The 17744-nt window shown below is 41.6% G+C and overlaps 1 protein-coding gene across 1 annotated transcript; it reads right to left on the bottom strand.

Moving 5' to 3' along the window:
* Positions 1 to 5666: 5666 nt before the first annotated feature.
* On the bottom strand, positions 5667 to 16660 carry LOC143484604 (mesothelin-like protein). Its single transcript, XM_076983416.1, has 8 exons — positions 16561 to 16660; positions 9536 to 9717; positions 9236 to 9391; positions 8877 to 9010; positions 8513 to 8646; positions 6325 to 6419; positions 6053 to 6208; positions 5667 to 5705 (listed from the first exon to the last, which is right to left on the bottom strand). The coding sequence occupies exons 1-8, from the start codon at positions 16658 to 16660 to the stop codon at positions 5667 to 5669; spliced, it is 996 nt and encodes a 331-aa protein (XP_076839531.1).
* Between the last annotated feature and the right edge of the window lie 1084 nt (positions 16661 to 17744).

Below are 17744 nucleotides of genomic sequence, written 5' to 3'. Positions count from 1 at the left end.
TGGGTGAACTGGCACTGGCACTTGTCAATGTTTTGATGGTCTCAGTGGATGTACCAATAGTTGTTGTGATAGGCATACTAAGTGTAGTGCTTGGGCTGGCAGTTGTATGATTTGTACTGGTAGCAGCATTGCTTGCACTTGTTTCAATATTAGCAGTTTTCATTGTGGTAGAAACTGTAGTAGAAGATGAGGTGGTGCTATTGGTAGAAATGATGGGTGTATTTGTGCTACTGGCACTAGATGCGATCCCACTGGTGGTATTCGGCATGATGGAGGAAGAAGCTGGCGTGTTGATGGTTGTAGCTGTGGATGAACTGGCACTGGCGCTTGTCAATGTTTTGATGGTCTCAGTGGATGTACCAATAGATGTTGTGATAGGCATACTAAGTGTAGTGTTTGGGCTGACAGTTGTATGATTTGTACTGGTAGCAGCATTGCTTGCACTTGTTTCAATATTAGCAGTTTTCATTGTGGTAGAAACTGTAGTAGAAGATGAGATGGTGCTATTGGTAGAAATGATGGGTATATTTGTGCTACTGGCACTAGATGCGGTCCCACTGGTGGTATTCGGCATGATGGCGGAAGAAGCTGGCGTGTTGATGGTTGTAGCTGTGGATGAACTGGCACTGGCGCTTGTCAATGTTTTGATCGTCTCAGTGGATGTACCAATAGATGTTGTGATAGGCATACTAAGTGTAGTGTTTGGGCTGACAGTTGTATGATTTGTACTGGTAGCAGCATTGCTTGCACTTGTTTCAATATTAGCAGTTTTCATTGTGATAGAAACTGTAGTTGAAGATGAGGTGGTGCTATTGGTAGAATTGATGGGTGTATTTGTGCTACTGACACTAGATGTAGTCGCACTGGTGTTGATCGGCATGACAGACGAAGAAGCAGGCGTGTTGATGGTTGTAGCTGTGGGTGAACTGGCACTGGCACTTGTCAATGTTTTGATGGTCTCAGTGGATGTACCAATAGTTGTTGTGATAGGCATACTAAGTGTAGTGCTTGGGCTGGCAGTTGTATGATTTGTACTGGTAGCAGCATTGCTTGCACTTGTTTCAATATTAGCAGTTTTCATTGTGGTAGAAACTGTAGTAGAAGATGAGGTGGTGCTATTGGTAGAAATGATGGGTGTATTTGTGCTACTGGCACTAGATGCGGTCCCACTGGTGGTATTCGGCATGATGGAGGAAGAAGCTGGCGTGTTGATGGTTGTAGCTGTGGATGAACTGGCACTGGCGCTTGTCAATGTTTTGATCGTCTCAGTGGATGTACCAATAGATGTTGTGATAGGCATACTAAGTGTAGTGTTTGGGCTGACAGTTGTATGATTTGTACTGGTAGCAGCATTCCTTGCACTTGTTTCAATATTAGCAGTTTTCATTGTGGTAGAAACTGTAGTAGAAGATGAGGTGGTGCTATTGGTAGAAATGATGGGTGTATTTGTGCTACTGGCACTAGATGTGGTCCAACTGGTGGTATTCGGCATGATGGAGGAAGAAGCTGGCGTGTTGATGGTTGTAGCTGTGGATGAACTGGCACTGGCGCTTGTCAATGTTTTGATCGTCTCAGTGGATGTACCAATAGATGTTGTGATAGGCATACTAAGTGTAGTGTTTGGGCTGACAGTTGTATGATTTGTACTGGTAGCAGCATTGCTTGCACTTGTTTCAATATTAGCAGTTTTCATTGTGGTAGAAACTGTAGTAGAAGATGAGGTGGTGCTATTGGTAGAAATGATGGGTGTATTTGTGCTACTGGCACTAGATGCGGTCCCACTGGTGGTATTCGGCATGATGGAGGAAGAAGCTGGCGTGTTGATGGTTGTAGCTGTGGATGAACTGGCACTGGCGCTTGTCAATGTTTTGATCGTCTCAGTGGATGTACCAATAGATGTTGTGATAGGCATACTAAGTGTAGTGTTTGGGCTGACAGTTGTATGATTTGTACTGGTAGCAACATTGCTTGCACTTGTTTCAATATTAGCAGTTTTCATTGTGATGGAAACTGTAGTTGAAGATGAGGTGGTGCTATTGGTAGAAATGATGGGTGTATTTGTGCTACTGACACTAGATGTAGTCGCACTGGTGTTGATCGGCATGACGGACGAAGAAGCAGGCGTGTTGATGGTTGTAGCTGTGGGTGAACTGGCACTGGCACTTGTCAATGTTTTGATGGTCTCAGTGGATGTACCAATAGTTGTTGTGATAGGCATACTAAGTGTAGTGCTTGGGCTGGCAGTTATATGATTTGTACTGGTAGCAGCATTGCTTGCACTTGTTTCAATATTAGCAGTTTTCATTGTGGTAGAAACTGTAGTAGAAGATGAGGTGGTGCTATTGGTAGAAATGATGGGTGTATTTGTGCTACTGGCACTAGATGTGGTCCCACTGGTGGTATTCGGCATGATGGAGGAAGAAGCTGGCGTGTTGATGGTTGTAGCTGTGGATGAACTGGCACTGGCGCTTGTCAATGTTTTGATCGTCTCAGTGGATGTACCAATAGATGTTGTGATAGGCATACTAAGTGTAGTGCTTGGGCTGACAGTTGTATGATTTGTACTGGTAGCAGCATTGCTTGCACTTGTTTCAATATTAGCAGTTTTCATTGTGGTAGAAACTGTAGTAGAAGATGAGGTGGTGCTATTGGTAGAAATGATGGGTGTATTTGTGCTACTGGCACTAGATGCGGTCCCACTGGTGGTATTCGGCATGATGGAGGAAGAAGCTGGCGTGTTGATGGTTGTAGCTGTGGATGAACTGGCACTGGCGCTTGTCAATGTTTTGATCGTCTCAGTGGATGTACCAATAGATGTTGTGATAGGCATACTAAGTGTAGTGTTTGGGCTGACAGTTGTATGATTTGTACTGGTAGCAGCATTCCTTGCACTTGTTTCAATATTAGCAGTTTTCATTGTGGTAGAAACTGTAGTAGAAGATGAGGTGGTGCTATTGGTAGAAATGATGGGTGTATTTGTGCTACTGGCACTAGATGTGGTCCAACTGGTGGTATTCGGCATGATGGAGGAAGAAGCTGGCGTGTTGATGGTTGTAGCTGTGGATGAACTGGCACTGGCGCTTGTCAATGTTTTGATCGTCTCAGTGGATGTACCAATAGATGTTGTGATAGGCATACTAAGTGTAGTGTTTGGGCTGACAGTTGTATGATTTGTACTGGTAGCAGCATTGCTTGCACTTGTTTCAATATTAGCAGTTTTCATTGTGGTAGAAACTGTAGTAGAAGATGAGGTGGTGCTATTGGTAGAAATGATGGGTGTATTTGTGCTACTGGCACTAGATGCGGTCCCACTGGTGGTATTCGGCATGATGGAGGAAGAAGCTGGCGTGTTGATGGTTGTAGCTGTGGATGAACTGGCACTGGCGCTTGTCAATGTTTTGATCGTCTCAGTGGATGTACCAATAGATGTTGTGATAGGCATACTAAGTGTAGTGTTTGGGCTGACAGTTGTATGATTTGTACTGGTAGCAACATTGCTTGCACTTGTTTCAATATTAGCAGTTTTCATTGTGATGGAAACTGTAGTTGAAGATGAGGTGGTGCTATTGGTAGAAATGATGGGTGTATTTGTGCTACTGACACTAGATGTAGTCGCACTGGTGTTGATCGGCATGACGGACGAAGAAGCAGGCGTGTTGATGGTTGTAGCTGTGGGTGAACTGGCACTGGCACTTGTCAATGTTTTGATGGTCTCAGTGGATGTACCAATAGTTGTTGTGATAGGCATACTAAGTGTAGTGCTTGGGCTGGCAGTTATATGATTTGTACTGGTAGCAGCATTGCTTGCACTTGTTTCAATATTAGCAGTTTTCATTGTGGTAGAAACTGTAGTAGAAGATGAGGTGGTGCTATTGGTAGAAATGATGGGTGTATTTGTGCTACTGGCACTAGATGTGGTCCCACTGGTGGTATTCGGCATGATGGAGGAAGAAGCTGGCGTGTTGATGGTTGTAGCTGTGGATGAACTGGCACTGGCGCTTGTCAATGTTTTGATCGTCTCAGTGGATGTACCAATAGATGTTGTGATAGGCATACTAAGTGTAGTGCTTGGGCTGACAGTTGTATGATTTGTACTGGTAGCAGCATTGCTTGCACTTGTTTCAATATTAGCAGTTTTCATTGTGATGGAAACTGTAGTTGAAGATGAGGTGTTGCTATTGGTAGAAATGATGGGTTTGTTTGTGCTACTGACACTAGATGTAGTCGCACTGGTGTTTATCGGCATGACGGACGAAGAAGCAGGCGTGTTGATGGTTGTAGCTGTGGGTGAACTGGCACTGGCACTTGTCAATGTTTTGATGGTCTCAGTGGATGTACCAATAGTTGTTGTGATAGGCATACTAAGTGTAGTGCTTGGGCTGGCAGTTGTATGATTTGTACTGGTAGCAGCATTGCTTGCACTTGTTTCAATTTTAGCAGTTTTCATTGTGGTAGAAACTGTAGTAGAAGATGAGGTGGTGCTATTGGTAGAAATGATGGGTGTATTTGTGCTACTGGCACTAGATGCGGTCCCACTGGTGGTATTCGGCATGATGGAGGAAGAATCTGGCGTGTTGATGGTTGTAGCTGTGGATGAACTGGCACTGGCGCTTGTCAATGTTTTGATCGTCTCAGTGGATGTACCAATAGATGTTGTGATAGGCATACTAAGTGTAGTGTTTGGGCTGACAGTTGTATGAGTTGTACTGGTAGCAGCATTGCTTGCACTTGTTTCAATATTAGCAGTTTTCATTGTGGTAGAAACTGTAGTTGAAGATGAGGTGGTGCTATTGGTAGAAATGATGGGTGTATTTGTGCTACTGACACTAGATGTAGTCGCACTGGTGTTGATCGGCATGACGGACGAAGAAGCAGGCGTGTTGATGGTTGTAGCTGTGGGTGAACTGGCACTGGCACTTGTCAATGTTTTGATGGTCTCAGTGGATGTACCAATAGTTGTTGTGATAGGCATACTAAGTGTAGTGCTTGGGCTGGCAGTTGTATGATTTGTACTGGTAGCAGCATTGCTTGCACTTGTTTCAATATTAGCAGTTTTCATTGTGGTAGAAACTGTAGTAGAAGATGAGGTGGTGCTATTGGTAGAAATGATGGGTGTATTTGTGCTACTGGCACTAGATGTGGTCCCACTGGTGGTATTCGGCATGATGGAGGAAGAAGCTGGCGTGTTGATGGTTGTAGCTGTGGATGAACTGGCACTGGCGCTTGTCAATGTTTTGATCGTCTCAGTGGATGTACCAATAGATGTTGTGATAGGCATACTAAGTGTAGTGCTTGGGCTGACAGTTGTATGATTTGTACTGGTAGCAGCATTGCTTGCACTTGTTTCAATATTAGCAGTTTTCATTGTGGTAGAAACTGTAGTAGAAGATGAGGTGGTGCTATTGGTAGAAATGATGGGTGTATTTGTGCTACTGACACTAGATGTAGTCGCACTGGTGTTGATCGGCATGACGGACGAAGAAGCAGGCGTGTTGATGGTTGTAGCTGTGGGTGAACTGGCACGGGCGCTTGACAATGTGTTGGTCTCAATGGATGTACCAATAGTTGTTGTGATAGGCATACTAAGTGTATTGCTTGGGCTGGCAGTTGTATGATTTGTACTGGTAGGAGCATTGCTTGCACTTGTTTCAATATTAGCAGAAGTTTTACTTGTGATAGAATCTGTAGTAGAAGGTGCGGTGGTGCTATTGGTAGAAATGATGGGTGTATTTGTGCTACTGGCACTAGATGCGGTCCCACTGGTGGTATTCGGCATGACGGAGGTAGAAGCAGGTTTGTTGATGGTTGTAGCTGTGGGTGAACTGGCACTGGTGCTTGTCCATGTGTTGATGGTCTCAGTGGATGGACCAATAGTTGTTGTGATAGGGATACTAAGTGTAGTGCTTGGGCTGGCAGTTGTATGATTTGCGGTGGTTGCAGGGTTGGTGGCAGTGGTTTCGATATTAATAGTGGTTTTATTTGTGGTGGGAACTATGGTCATGGTAGTTATGGTGGGTGTTGTCGTATTTGTCGCGTATGTTGTGGTGATTACGTCTGGCTTTCCTCCAGTCAGTCCAATACCCAGGGTGTCCAGTTGAGACTGGTACTGTTGCTCCTCCCAGGACTTGATCACTGTTGTGTTCTCAAACAGCTTTAGGTCTGGAAGATTGACCCCCAGTAGATCACGAACTGTACTGATACTCAGGACCTGACACACACATACAGACACATTTACAGACTTAACATGACATACAAATACATATAGATCCTGAATTTATTCTATTTATCATTTAATGTCAGATTTCATTGGATTTTTCTTATTACCATGATAACATTGGGGTTAATTCCAATGAAGGTGTTAATATCCATTTGAATGTTCAAAGCAGCAAGTGCCTGTATGTCCATGAGAGGAGCTCCACCTACACCCAGAGAGAATGGACACACACACCATCACACACACAGAAATGTACACACACACACACACACACACACACACACACACACACACACACACACACACACACAATCACACAAACAGAAACACATACAGACACACACACACACACACACACAATCACATACAGAAATGTGGACTCACAACCACACACACACATACACACACACACACACACACACACACACGCACACACACACAATCACACGTACAGAAATGTACACACACACACACGCACACACACACGCACAATTACACATACAGAAATGCAGACACACACACACACACACACACACACACACAAACACACAAACATAAATGTGTACCCCCACACACACTTAAAATACATAAATTAATTTCAGCAGATAGAATTCTCAATTTTACTTATAATAATAATAATAATATATTTCATAATTTTTAAATTATGTTTTATAATTATACTTAGAATGTAAATTCTATAAGAATATTATAATTATAAGACCTTTGATTTCCCCGCAAAAAGCTGAAAACCTTGGATTATTTTTAGTTCATGAATGTGTGTTTTACCGAGGTGTCACGTAGGGCTACGCCCCCTCTCCTAGCTGTCACTCCGGTTTCCCTATTCCCTCGTGTCTGTGTTGTTCCTTGCCCGTTGATCCTGCCCTGCTTGTCTGTTGCCCTGGTTTCCCATTGTCTGCCACGCCCTTGTCATCAGTGTTATCACCTGGTCCTAGTTTACTTCCATGTATATTAGTCCCTATGTCTCCCATGTTTGTATCGGTTATTTTGTTCATGCCTGTTCCTTGTTATTGCTGCTGTTTGTGGATTCCTGTTCTTTGTGATTACTGCTGTTCGTGAGTTTGCTCTTTTGTGTTTTCCGTTATCTGTGTGTTTTGCCTGTCCTTCCTTAGTTAGCCTGCCTTGTTGTTTTCGTTCCCTGTTAGTATGCCTCAACCCTTTGCTTTGCAAAAAGGTTCATTACTCGAGGCTTCATTCATCACTCACTAGTGACATCTGCTGGTGAAACTGTAACAGCCTCGTCATTCAGTTGGATCATACTTTTAAAAATTTGTAAATGCAATATTGTCACAGTTTCCATCAAACTCATGTTTAGTAACAGGAATCAATTAAATCATACTTAATTGTCATGTTTTAATTACTAAAATGATTTGTAGCCAATCTAATCCTTGACCATTAGTGGTTGTGTTGGGTTTTCTTGTATGTCATGAATGTATTTGACAATGTAGATATGTTGTACTTTACTATATTGGGATTTGAGTGATTTGTTGAGGCAGACTGAATATTTTGAGTTAGAAACTGATTAAAAAAAACAATGTGTTTAAAATAATTGCTTCTTGGGGGTTCTAGATCTGGTTTGGCAGTCATGGCCTAGTGGTTAGGGAAGGGAAGTGGTTAGGGAACTGGTCTTGTAACCGGAGGGTCGTGGGTTCGATCCCCAGACCTGAGGCCATGACTGAGGTGCCCCTTAACCCTCAATTGCTCACTTATATAAAAATGAGAAAATGTAAGTCGCTCTGGATAAGGGCGTCTGCCAAATGTAAAATGTTTTTAACATTACAAATAAGGTTTGCCTCTTCCAATGGTTTTTAGTCTGTTTTTGATGTGTGAATCTGATGTACATCCTGATCAAACAAAAAGAATTTCGAACGTTCCAGATTTTAAATGTAACCACCTACTACAACCCACGAAGCAACAGGGTTCATAGCGCTTTTATTTAGAAAAAACGATACGCAAAATGAAGCAATGACGTGGCCGATGTAATGCGAGGCCTCGTTTGTTACTGATCATGTGATTTTGCTCAATATGACACAAGCTCCGAAGTGGGGCTTCAATGGACACGCCCCCTTTTTACTCGGTACACGTCTCGAAGCCTCGCTTCAGATGTCCCATCACTACCTGATATGACCCCTGCCCGTTATTACGACTCTGCCCATGGAGTTCCATTTAATAAATCTCACTCTCCTCAGCGTTTGTGTCCGCCTCCCTGTTCTGCGTCGTGCAGAACGTTACACGAGGTAAGAGCGTGTGTGTGTGTGTGTGTGTGTGTGTGTGTTTTACCCAGGTAAGATTTGATGAGCAGGAAGTAGTCTGAGACATTGCTGCGTTCAGAGTTAAATGAGATTTTGGCGATGTTGTATAGAGCTGTTTTCTGATCGATGGAGCACGATGAAACATTCATAGAGTTTACGTTGCTGTATAGAGAAAAACAACATAAACGGCATGTGATCAGGTTTAATGCTGGTTTATTATATTTATGCACAATTTGGCTTGTAGACAAGGCAATGAAAAGCTTTACAAAGAAATGTTTAATATTATAGACAAATTGAAATGGAAACTTTCATTAAAAATTTAAAATGTGTAAAAACTGACTGGCAAAAAGTTATTGTTAAGCATATTGTTTGTGTAAGATTTGTTTACTTACCTCAGGCTATCAGAAGTGATGGTGTTAAGTAAGTTGACATTCAAAGAACAGAGATTGGAGCCGATTGCATTTAATTCAGCAGATCCCAGAGTTTGACCAGCCACACTTAGATATACCATAATTATAGCATTACTCTATATACATACACACACACACACACACACACACACACATTTGGTCATATGATTTTCAACAATAATAATAATAAATACCATGATGATGATACTAATAATAATGTTTGACAAATCTCAATCAGCACTGAATATTTTTAATGTTCAATATTTTTATTTTATGCCCAATACTGACTGTGTCAAAACCAACAACCCAATACATTCCACATCATACACTGATGGACTTACTTGCTCTGAAGTCCAGGTTCCATCATCTGGATTCATTAAAGAGGACAGTGTGTCGATCGTGGTGATGGTCCAACTGCTGATTTCACTGACGCTGGCCACACGAGACGTGGAGCCCAGTAGCTGAAGCACACTGTCCCCAAGGCCTGAGGGATATGCCTGCAATACACACACACACACACACACACACACAATCAAAAACAAATACGTCTTAGAGTTTAATACATGCTTCCACCCCAAGCCCTGATTGATTCACCTGAAACACACACACACACTCATCATCGAGGTGTTAGTATAGCTGACCTGGTTTAGTTTGTTCAGAATGACCCTCTCCATGCCAATATCCACCACTTTCTGAGTGATAGCTGCCACGTTACTTGTTAGCGTGGTTACATTCAGACACAGATCAAACTGGGTTGAATCGTAGCCGATAGGGAATGATGGATCTGCAATGGTTGCTTCTGTGATTTCACCTGCAGTACATCCTGTCAGACAGAGAGAGAAAATATTAATTAGGTTAGGGAAGCCGCCTCAGGTTTAAATGTTGGTGGTTCAATCTCCACAACCAGCAGTGACCATGACTGAAGTGCCCTTGAGTAAAGCTTCTATCACAGAGCTTTTACACTACTGAACACTGAGCACAACAAATCCAACGTACTATAACCCCACATTCATTACATCACTTTAGCACACTGCACTCAGGTCTATATGCACCATTTCATTTTAAATATTATTATTATTGTTTTTAAATATGGTGGCATTTGGATTGCTCCAACAAAATTTCGTTGTTGAGCAACAGAGGTGTCAATTCCAGGTTCAGAAAGTAAAAGTCCTCACCAGGATTTTGCTCAGGCTTCCTGGATTGTGTTAATTCCACTAATTTAACCTGGATTGCACTAATTAGAAAATCTAGCAGGCTTGAGCAAAATCCTGGAGAGTACTTTTACTTTCAGAACCTGGAATTGACACCTCTGTTGAGCAGTGACAAATATCTTATCTTATCTATTGATCAATAAAATTTGCATTTATTCATTAAACCAATTACTGTGGCAAATATATTTCAACCAGTGCTATTGGGTCACTGTGCAGACTCTGAGCTTCACCTTTGGTAATCAGACTGATACAGTGGGTTGCAAAAGTATTCATACCCCTTGAACTTTTCCATATTTTGTCACATTACAACCACAAACATAAATATATTTCACTGGAATTTAATGTGAAAGACCAACACAAAGTGGTATACAATTGTGAAGTGGAAGGAAAATTATACATGAATCAACATTTTTTTTACAAATAAAAAACTGAAAAGTGCGATGTGCAAAATTATTCAGCCCCCCTGAGTCAATACTTTGTGGAGCCACCTTTTGCTGCAATTACAGCTGCAAGTCTTTTAGGGTATGTCTCCACCAGCTTTGCACATCTAGTGACTGAAATTCTTGCCCATTCCTCCTTGCAAAACAGCTCAAGCTCAGTCAGATTGGATGGAGAGCGTTTGTGAACAGCAGTTTTGAGATCTTGCCACAAATTCTCAATTGGGTTTAGGTCTGGACTTTGACTGGGCCATTCTAACACATGAATATTCTTTTTTTTTAAACCACTCCATCGTAGCTCTGGCTTTATGTTTAGGGTCGTTGTCCTGCTGGAAGGTGAACCTCCGCCCCAGTCTCAAATCTTTTGCTGACTCCAACAGGTTTTCTTCCAAGATTGCCCTGTATTTGGCTCCATCCATCTTCCCATCAACTTTGACCAACTTCCCGGTCCCTGCTGAAGAGAAGCACCCCCAGAGCATGATGCTGCCACCACCATATTTGACAGTGGGGATGGTGTTTTCAGAGTGATGTGCAGTGTTATTTCTCCGCCACACACATAGCGTTTTGCATTGTGGCCAAAAAGTTCAATTTTGGTCTCGTCTGACCAAAGCACCTTCTTCCACATGTTTGCTGTGTCCTCAACATGGCTTCTGGCAAACTGCAAATGGGACTTCTTATGGTTTTCTTTTAACAATGGCTTTCTCCTTGCCACTCTTCCATAAAGACCACATTTGTGTAGTGCACGACTAATTGTTGTCCTGTGAACAGTTTCCCCCACCTGAGCTGTGGCTCTCTGCATTTCATCCAGAGTCACCATGGGCCTCTTGGCTGCCTCTCTGATCAGTGATCTCCTTGTTCGGCCTGTAAGTTTAGGTGGACGGCCTTGTCTTGGCAGGTTTACTGCCATACTCTTTCCATTTCCGGATGATGGATTGAACAGTGCTCCGTGAGATGTTCAAAGCTTGGGAAATCTTTTTATAACCTAAGCCTGCTTTAAACTTCACCAAAACCATATTCCTAACCTGTCTGGTGTGTTCTTTGGACTTCATGATGCTGTTTGCTCCCCAATATTCTCTTAACCAACATCTGAGGCCGTCACGGAGCAGCTGTATTTGTACTGAGATTAGATTACACACAGGTGGAGTCATTAGCAGTCATCAGGCAACTTCTGAATGCAATTGTTTGCACTCAGGGAAAATTGAGCTGAATACTTTTGCACGTCGCACTTATTAGTTTTTTATTTGTAAAAAATGTTTTGATTCATGTATAATTTTCCTTCCACTTCACAATTGTATACCACTTTGTGTTGGTCTTTCACATTAAATTCCAGTGAAATCTATTTATGTTTGTGGTTGTAATGTGACAAAATATGGAAAAGTTCAAGGGGTATGAATACTTTTGCAACCCACTGTATATCATCATGTCATCTATTCCAGTTATTAAATAAATATTTCCTTGAAATTTCATATATAAATTATAATTATTCATAATCAATCAATATACACTGCCCCTAGTGTGCTGTGTGAAGGAAATATTGATTATATTCATCTGTGATTCATGTTAATCATATTACATACTATAACATATTCTGTATGTAAAGTACTGCTTGCACTGCTTAGTAATTAACTGTGACCATATTGAAGATGTTTTTCTGTAAGACTGAAGTCTTCTGTGCAGTAGCAGAGTTAGTGATAACATTGCTTATCGATTTCTATGAACCCAAGGTTGAATCCCAGGGAAACTGATAACTGCTCCTGGGAAGCAGCATCCTTAGGTTTTCTACATACACACTTCAGTTCAGAGTTTCTGTGTGAAGCGTAAGTGTAACGTAGGGCTACGCCCCCCTCTCCTCGCTGTCACTCCATTGTCTCTGTTCCTCATGTCTTTGGAGTTCCTTGCCCGTTAGCCCCGCCCTGCTTGTCTGTCTGCCTGGTTTCTGTCTGTCTGCCACGCCCGTGTTGTAATCGTCCTCAGCTGTGTCTTGTTAGTTCTGTGTACTTATAGTCCCTGTGTTTCCCTAGCCCCTTGTCGGTTATTCGTTCTTCCTTGGATGTTACCTTGTGGTTTGTTCCAGTTTGTTTGCCGTTTCATCTGTGGTTCGAGTACTCCGTGTTTCCTTGCTAATGTTTGCCTTGTTTACGTTAGTGATGGGCAAATGAAGCCTCATGAAGCAATGAAGCTTTCCAACCCTTTGCTTTGCAAAAAGGTTCATTACTCGAGGCTTCGTTCATCACTCACTAGTGACATCTGCTGGTGAAACTGTAACAGCCTCGCCATTCAGTTGGATCATACTTTCAACAATTTGTAAATGCAATACTGTCACAAAGTTTCCATCAAACTCATGTTTAGTAACAGGAGAATCAATTAAATCATACTTAATTGTCATGTTTTAATTATTAAAATGATTTGTAGCCAATCTAATCCTTGACCATCAGTGGTTGTATTGGATTTTTTTGTATGTCATGGACTTATTTGTCAATGAAGATTTGTTGTACTTTACTATATTGGGAATTGAGTGATTGTTGAGGCAGACTTAGACTTAGGTAGAGTTAAAAAACAGAATGTGTTTAAAATAGTGGTGGGACTTTAACGCGTTAATTTCGATTAATTAATTACAGGAAAATTAACGCACTAAGAAAATTAATGCACTAAAAAAATTTACGCATTTTAACGCATTTAACGCACGAGACACTTTTGCACCGTGGAATGTTTCTCAGTGCACGAGTTCCGGGCATACAGATTATATGGACGCACAATAAGATCATGATGGAGATGACTGAAGAGGCTACGCTGGTGGATGGGAAATTTAAATATAAGAAACTTCCAAATAGAAGTACAAACACAAATAGTGTTATTTGCACTTTATGTAGGAAGGAGTTCGCTTATCACAGGAGCACTTCCACCCTTCGTTACCATCTCAACGCAAAACATGTTGCGGCTAAAGCTGGGCGTACACTGTGCAATATTTTAAATCGTGTACTCAGCTCCAGCTCCAACTCCGTACTCAGCTCCAACTGTACGACTAAATCGCCGGGAGAGTCGGCTCGTGGAGCTACTTCAACAGTGCGATACTCTCACGAGGAGCGATTTGAATTTCAAACATGTTTGATGTTCTTGCGACGCTGCGATTTATGATCGGGAGTTGGTCGTGAGGTGTGAATCGTTCCTCGTTTACCTGTGTAAACTATACGATGCATGACACGCGATTGAGCCGAAACGAGTGAAAAATCGGCTGAAAATGGGTCAAAAATCGCACAGTGTACGCCCAGCTTACCGCGCAGGTCAGTAATGATAACTTAGCTGCTACATGTATTCCTAGTACGATTGACCAAACGTCTGTAATTCACATCCTGTCCCGGGCGTCCCAGGTTTTTTTTTAAAGTGAGGAAATGTCCTGGTTTATAAATTACCTTCATTGGACAATTAAGACTGGATTAAACTTTCACGAGTGGCCATAGCGCGCAACTCCGCACGCGTTTATACATGATGCATCACATTATTTGTGTTGTTCGCTCTCTGTGGTCGAAGATAAATGATTACAAGAAGCGCTGCGAATTGCGTCAACTAATGCAAGTTACGAACTACTATCCAGGGGTGAGTTTCCAAAAAAACGTTCTTAGCGCCAGGTACTTCTTAACCTCGTACGTAAGAACGAGGTTACGAAGTACTTAGCGCTAAGAACGTTTTGGGAAACTCACCCCAGAAAGACAATGTCGAAGAAAATCCAGCAGCTGTATGATGAGGAAAGAATTAAAACAGGTTATTGTGAAGAGCGCCACAAATGTGGCTCTGACTGGGGATCACTGGACCTCTGTTAGCAACAAGAATGATCTTGGTGTGACAGCTCATATTATAGATGATGAATCTATAGATGATGAAGATCCAGTCATTTGCTTTGAGCATGCAGAAGACCACTTCTAGGCACTATGAAGATGCCTGTGGCAGAGGCCTGGGAAATTAAAGAAAGTCTACCATCTAAAATGGTATTTAAAAACATCTGATTTACTTCAATTCTTCCAATATCCTGAGCAAAACTCCCAAAATTAAAAGTTTTTGGTCAGAATTTCCAATGTTCTGAAATGTTTTCTGCACACTACACATATATTGGTCTGTGTAGTAGACTGGTGGAAAAATAAACAAGATGTTGAAGTTTATGATTATGTTCATTGATTCATTCATCATTCAAACTTAAATTAATATTTCTCATGTTAAATACATGCGATTAAAATGCGATTAATTTCGATTAATTAATTACAAAGATTCCGATTAATTCGGTAAATTTTTTAAATCGCGTCCCACCCCTAGTTTGAAATAATCACTTCTTGGGGGTTCTAGATCCGGTTTTTAACATTACAAATAAGGTTTGCCTCTTTCAATGGTTTTTAGTCTGTTTTTGATGTGTAAATCTGATGTACATCCTGATCAAACAAAAAGAATTTAGAACGTTTCAGATTTTAAATTTAAATTTTAATTTAACCACCTACTTCAACCCACGAAGCAACAGGGTTCATAGCACTTTTATTTTGAAAAACGATACGCAAAATGAAGCAATGACGTGGTTGATGTAATCCGAGGCCTCGTTTGTTGCTGATCACGTGAATTTGCTCACTATGACACAAGCTCCGAAGCGGGGCTTCATCAGACACGCACCCCTTTTTACTCGGTACACGCCTCGAAGCCTCGCTTCAGATGTCCCATCACTAGTTTACGTTATGCCTGTGTATCTCTGTTACTCTGATTGCTCCCCCGTCATGACCCCTGACTGCTTCTCTTACTCCGATGATGGTATGCCCTGTAATAAATCTCGCTCTTCTCAGCATTTGTGTCCGTCCCCTCGCTCCGCAGCGCGAGCTGCGTTACAGTAAGCTTCACATCATACTTTTATAGTTTTATATTTTGTAGTGCTCTTGCTATCAAATAAATAATGCTTAATATATTATTAGACCTCGACTTCTGTGCCATCAATTCCACCACAGCTCTCTACTGCTCTGGGTACATGTGTGTTCACTGCCCCTAGTGTGTGTGCATCCAAAGGGATGAATCTTTAAAAAATCTTATCCTATCTGTAGTTTCAGTCAGTGTGTGCATGTGTTTACTGATACCTGCAGCACGTCTGGATCTTAAATTTGAGTTGCATGCAGTAAATAAATTTTGTAGCTTTGTTACTGGGGTCTTCTGCGTCCTCTGGGCTGGTATGAATGACTGCAGAAATGTCTTTTTTACAGTCTTCAAGAATAAACACACAAAATTTGCAATTACATAAATGAACAAATAAAAACAATACAACACACTCTACAACATTTAATAAATGAAGAGGTTACATACAGAGGTGAACCGAGCCCAGAAGTCCTGGTTGAAGTAGAGGGGCAAGGGGTCTAACTGCTCTAGAGTCTTTAGATTCCATGTTGATGGTTTTCTGAATCCAAAATAATACACAATAAAAAAGTTTTAGTATTAGGTTTTCCTATTTTTAATTTTAGTATATATTTTATATACTGTATATATATATAGTGATGGGCAGAGAGTGCAAAATAAAATGGAAGCGATCATGCCAAGTCTCTGGGGAAAATGAGGTTTTAATATAGAAAGTGAGCAAACCAAAAACCTGTGACCAGTTCCAAATGAAGGATACATTGACCAGCAGTCAACTGGTACAAAGACGACATATACACAAACAAACGACCCACAGGTAAGATGGATCATAGGCCCCGCCCACCTGAGGGACGAACACAATGCAAAAACAAGACAACTGCCGCTGTGGACAGGGGCGACCAGTAGGGGGCCTGCCGTACCGTGACACATATACTGTATATCTCTGTATATATATCCCACAGCACATATGCCCAAATGCTCACAAAAGTGGTTGCATTATTCAGACCATCAAAAGATTAAAAAATCCATAACATTTAAAACAAAGCTTTGGTTTTTGTTTGCAACTGAACATCATATCATTCTCCATAAAGTTGAATGTGTCTCACCCGTAGGGCGTTTTGCCACTGAAGAGCAGTGTCTGTATACCCGTGACCTGAGAGGCAGTCAGGTCTCCACAGTTCTTCAGCTTCTCTATGATGAGTGGGTCAGAGTTCTGGATGTAGGAGGAGTCTAGTGTGCAGACCATATTACCCAGAATTCCCACCTGACTGTTGCTCAGACTAAAGCCAGAAATACCCTAGAACAAAAAACACAATGTATATAAATAAGTTATATATAGGCATATTTTATATTTTAGTAGGTATTTAGATGTCAGGAATAGAGGGGCTACTTGCTGTGTGTATGTGGGGGGAGGTGTTACTAGGTATTTTGATATCAGGAATAGAGAGGACTGTTTGATGTGTTTGAGTCATTTCATTGCTCCATGGTTGGAGATTCATGGAACACGGATATTGGACATAGATACTGGATTTTAAATAAACTAATCAAAGTACTAATGTGAATAACTAGATGTGGTCACTCACTAGGTTATCGCACTGTGAATCTAGTATCTAGTATAGAATTTATGTGTGTCTATGAGTGTGTGTGTGTGTGTGTGTGTGTGTGTGTGTGTGTGTTTGAGTGCATGTGTGTGTTTGAGTGTGTGTGTGTGTGTGTGTGTGTGTGAGAGAGAGAGAGAGAGAGAGAGTGTGTGTGTGTTTGAGTGTATGTGTATGTTTGTGTGTGTGAGTGTGTGTGTGAGAGAGAGTGTGTGTGTTTGAGTGTATGTGTGTGTGTGAGTGTGTGTGTGTGACAGTGTGTGTGTGAGAGTGAGTGTGTGTGTGAGAGAGAGAGAGAGTGTGAGAGTGTGTGTGTGTTTGTGTGTGTGTGTGAGTGTGTATGTGTGTGTGTGAGAGAGAGTGTGTGTGTTTACCAGACATTTCCGTGCATAGTTGAACAGAGTTTGATGTTTGTTGAGGACTCTGGATGGAATAGAGAAATCTGCTTCTCCAAGAAATATGAAATATGAGGTGCAGTCCTGCACTATGCCATAGCTACAAAACACACACACACACACACACACACACACACACACACACACACACACACACACACACACACACACACACACACAAACATTACAACACCAGGTGCAAACAAACATAAAGAATAATAAATATATCAAAAGTAACATGGTAAAATTAGAAATTGTGTCTGGATGTGTGTGTGTTACTCACTCGTAATAGAGAAGCATGTCAGGATGGACATCACTGAAGGTAAAAGATGAGTCG

The sequence above is a fragment of the Brachyhypopomus gauderio genome, chromosome 20 (genome assembly GCF_052324685.1).
Source record: "Brachyhypopomus gauderio isolate BG-103 chromosome 20, BGAUD_0.2, whole genome shotgun sequence".
In the NCBI taxonomy this organism is placed as follows: domain Eukaryota; kingdom Metazoa; phylum Chordata; class Actinopteri; order Gymnotiformes; family Hypopomidae; genus Brachyhypopomus; species Brachyhypopomus gauderio.
The sequence above is the reverse complement of the archived record's forward strand: the minus strand, read 5'-3'. Positions and strand labels throughout refer to the sequence as shown.

What these genes read in the sequence shown, in the direction of transcription:
- LOC143484604 (XM_076983416.1), bottom strand. Translation starts at nt 16,660, where the DNA reads ATGGTCTGCACACTAGACTCCTCCTACATCCAGAACTCTGACCCACTC. An exon ending in TTCTGAACAAACTAAACCAG is followed by an intron (nt 9,392 to 9,535) that starts GTCAGCTATACT and finishes TGTGTATTGCAG; the next exon opens with GCATATCCCTCAGGCCTTGG. An exon ending in GAACCTGGACTTCAGAGCAA is followed by an intron (nt 9,011 to 9,235) that starts GTAAGTCCATCA and finishes GTATGTATATAG; the next exon opens with AGTAATGCTATAATTATGGT.